The 3994-nt window shown below is 51.8% G+C and overlaps 1 protein-coding gene across 1 annotated transcript; it reads right to left on the reverse strand.

Annotated features, from left to right (window-relative positions):
- Positions 1–1958: 1958 nt before the first annotated feature.
- On the reverse strand, positions 1959–3458 carry LOC136457400 (uncharacterized). The gene has a single exon (XM_066457431.1). The coding sequence runs from the start codon at positions 3369–3371 to the stop codon at positions 2238–2240; it is 1134 nt and encodes a 377-aa protein (XP_066313528.1). The 5' UTR covers positions 3372–3458; the 3' UTR covers positions 1959–2237.
- Between the last annotated feature and the right edge of the window lie 536 nt (positions 3459–3994).

Raw genomic sequence — 3994 nt, forward strand, 5'->3', positions numbered from 1 at the left:
GAAACGAACAAGGGCCTTAAGCTCAGCAAGTACTAGAGTAGTATTTAACGAAACACTGCCCCCACAAACCTAATCCCAACCTACTACCTCGAGCGAGCAAGACAGTTCCATTAGCATGATTCGGAGAATGCGCCAACGCTGTCACCTTTTTCAAAGTTCAAATCCAAACTCTACTACATGTTCCTACACCCTGAGCCTTTCCGGCTCCGTGCATGCATGGATCATTCACTTTTGTAAGCTCTCTCTCTAGCTTGGAGAAAAGGCGGAGCTCCTGCTCCAGCTCCAAGGTAGCAATTCCAACGTACCACTACTCGTATCTTATCTAGGACTAGGACTACCTAATTTGCTTGACTTGAGCGCACACTGGATGCCATTGCTTCCGAGTTGACAGCACTACTACTCGTCCCAAAAAAGAATGTCGAGCAAGTCAAATATTTTTTGTTTTGTTCAAATTTATAGAAAAAAAATAGTATCCACATTTATAACTCTAAAGAGATTTACTATGGAAATATGTTTCACGATTAGTCTAATAGCACTTAGTATTTAACACTATGTATATAATCCCTTTGTCCCAAAATAACTTACGTTTATGTTTTAGGTTTGTTCTAAGCGAAACCATTTTAAGTTTGAACATATTTATTGAAAACAACATTAATATTTATGACACGAAATAGGTATATGTAATTTTTTTTTTGATAAATCTAACCATACTTATTCGGTATCATAAATATTAATATATTTTTATTTAGGACAACAATGGTTATTTTAGGATGAAGAAGTACATGTTAGTACTTTTAGGGTTAATTCAACTTAAAATTATTTAACCCCTCCACAAACAAGAATTGCACTCTTGCACACCAGCCGGTTTGGTTTGGACCTGCTGATCCGATTCTGATAGTAGGGCCAGGGGTGAAAAGCCAGGCAGCAAGCTAAAAAGGGCTCAAATCCCAAGCTAGTGACGTGCACATAGAGAAGAGAAAGAAAGGCACATCACTCTATAGCCATCTTCCATTCCTTTTTCCCATTGACCTCTTGCGCAGCCACGGCTACAAAAGTGATTCTTTTGAGGACGCCTCTGCCTGCCTTGTGGTATGGTGGTGTATGAATTGTTTGAATTTTATCGGCATGTCACTTGGCTGTACCTGTATACGTACATGGCTAGAATAGGAGCTGGCTGTTTTAATTTGTTTGGCAGCATGTCTCGTTTTTCAGCACAAAGCAAGTGTAGTAGTGAGCTACTAGTAGTAATAAATACTGAAGTGGTTGGTTCTGGTGTTACAATTTAAGCGCCCTTTTGACGTGTAGCCACTGTCAATTTGTGCCGAGCCTGACCTCACATTGCTTGTCCTGCAATGCGCTCTTGACTGTCACAGCGCATTGCTTGCGTGCCTGCTTCGCCAACTCTCCAGATTTTGAAACGAAAACATGCGTGCATTTTTCAATGGTGTTGGTGTTTGATGTCTCGCATGCAGATGACAACAAATCAGTTTAAACATCAACAGTGATTTTCAGCGAATGAATAGTAGTTTTCGCATCACAATAAATTTCAGCGGAATGAACCGGGCCAATACCCACTCCTAGTCGCTTCACGTCAGGGTTGACAGGTCGGTCCGTTTTGAAACTTCAGTTGATTGACAAGCCCTCACCTCACTCAACCAACGGTGCTGGTGTTGCCTTTTGCCGACACAAACAAATAATGTGACACGAGCGAGCACAAGGAGTAGTACTCCAGTACGTGCAGTGTTGCCATCATCATCGTCATGGTTCCTAAAGTCCAAATGATTGGCTGACCCCCGATTGAAAATCAAACGGCCGCACAGGAACAGCACGCACATGCACTCTCTAGGAGTAGTATCTATGTTTCAGCTACCAAACAAAGCCATGACACTGTCTCTGATAGTCTGATCTCTGGTCAAACAAATCCCAAATCCACTTCCAAATCTGAAGTTGGCGCTCAGAGCCTAGAAACACTAGTACTAAACTCACAGTGCACGGTCCCTGTCATCCACATGACCACATCCACGAAATTACAGACCAAAATAAGTCAATGTGAAATGGATTAACAAGGAAGATTAATCATGCATGAACAGTTGCACAGCTACGATTACAACAAGCTCCATTCATTAACCCAGGGCGCACTCTTAACAAGCTTATTGATGACGATGGACGACGAAGCTGGTACTGGTAGTTATGTAGCAGTGGCAGCAGCAGCTAGCAAGTGCCGGTGCCGCTTCCGGCTAGCCGCCGTGGACGACGACCCAGATGTCGGAGAATGCCTGGAGGATGACGGGGTGGTGGCGTGGCGCGTTGAGGGAGAGGTAGGAGCGCAGCAGGCGCTCCATGTCCGGCGGGCCGAACAGCTGCCGCCCCACGATCATCTCCACCATGGACGAGCGGAAGTCTGCGTACGGGTCCCGGGAGCGCTTCACCACCGCGAACCCCCTGCGCACCTGCTCCTCCGCCGCCGACACCACGGGGCGGAACCCGTCGCGGACGCCGCACGTGTCGCAGCTGCTCGCCGCGCGCCGGTGCTGGCGCTGACGCCTGGCGCTGGCGGGATGGACCTGGCTCTGGCGACCATGGCCCGGTTTCGTCGTCGTCGGTGCTCTCGGTGGCTTGCTACTGCCGGAGGACGCTGCAGGGGGTTTGGTCTTCGCCGTAGTCGTCGTCTTCTTCTTCTGTTTCTTGGTGTAGAACTCGGAGGAGTCGGAGGAGAAGCTTCGCGAGGACGAGAAGAAGGTCTCCGCCGACTCGCCGGCCAGCCTCTTGCTGCTGCAAACGCCGCGGCCGGCGAGGTCGTCCTCGGCGTCGCTGCTGAGCACGTCGGTGTCGGCGTCCTCGTCGTCGGAGCTGCTGAAGCCGTAGGGGTTGGAGAGCAGCTTCATCCTGATCATCGTCTTGTCGTTCTTGGCGCCGCCGCCGCCGAGCGGGCGGTGGTGACTACCGTACTCGTCGCGCGGGCTCTTCTTCTCCTTCCCCTCCTTGTCCCTGCTCCTCTCCGCCAGAGCCGGCGCGTCGACGGAGAAGCGGCGGCGGTGGTGGAGGCGGTCGACGGCGGTGGAGAAGGACTCGGTGCGGCCGACGAGGTCGCGCCGCGAGGAGGCGAGGAACGAGTCTCTGTCGGCGGCAGCGTCCGGGGCCAGCAGCGCGCGGCTGGAGGAGCACGCGGAGGCGGCCGCGGGAGGCGGCGGCACAGACTTAGCCGTGGACGCGGCTCTTACGCCGCCAGCGCCGGCGGGAGACGAGGAGGCGCAGGAGGACGCGCCGGCGGTGGTGTTGCAGGTGGAGCGGAGCAGCGAGCCCGGGCGGAACATCCGGGCCAGGCGGTCCCGGAGCCGGCTGCTGCTCCTCCCGCCGCCCCCGTGGTCCATTGCCGACGCCGCTGCTGCTGGCTCGGGGCGGTGGTGGTTCTTGGAGCAGTGGAGCACCGCCGGCCGGGCTGCGAGTGTGGTGGTGGACTGGTGGTTATATATAGCGGGAAGCGTGCGAGGGAACCGCGGCGGCGGCGTGCGTTTTGAATTGGATTGGCTGGGTGAGTGGTGACTGGTGAGTGCGTCCGTCCGCGCACTAGGAAACGTGAGGAAAAGCAGGTCGACGGAGAGGACTGGGCGTAGACGTAGTAGTAGTACGACTGCTGATCATGCATCCTGGGTTACGGATAATCGCACTCTGACACAGATTCCTCCGCGTGTTACGCTTTTCGCGATTAGCCTCCGATCCTGACACGGACTGTTCTGTCTTTTTTGCTCGTATATGCATAATAAAAAGCTAAACAGGGCGCTGTTTTTAGGGCGGAGAAAGGGAAAATAGGAAAAACAAAAGACAATTTTTTTTAATTATGGAAATTGGATTTGAAAGAATGATGAAAATGAAGAGGTTGAAGAGGACGTGCATTTTTGGCTTGGAATCATCAACATCATCTCCCATGATGACGGAGATGATCGCACTCTGACACACAGCATGTTCGTCTCGTTGGTTTCAGCCAGTCCAAACC

Source organism: Miscanthus floridulus, chromosome 6 (genome assembly GCF_019320115.1).
Source record: "Miscanthus floridulus cultivar M001 chromosome 6, ASM1932011v1, whole genome shotgun sequence".
NCBI classification, from domain to species: domain Eukaryota; kingdom Viridiplantae; phylum Streptophyta; class Magnoliopsida; order Poales; family Poaceae; genus Miscanthus; species Miscanthus floridulus.

What these genes read in the sequence shown, in the direction of transcription:
- LOC136457400 (XM_066457431.1), bottom strand. Translation starts at nt 3,371, where the DNA reads ATGGACCACGGGGGCGGCGGGAGGAGCAGCAGCCGGCTCCGGGACCGC.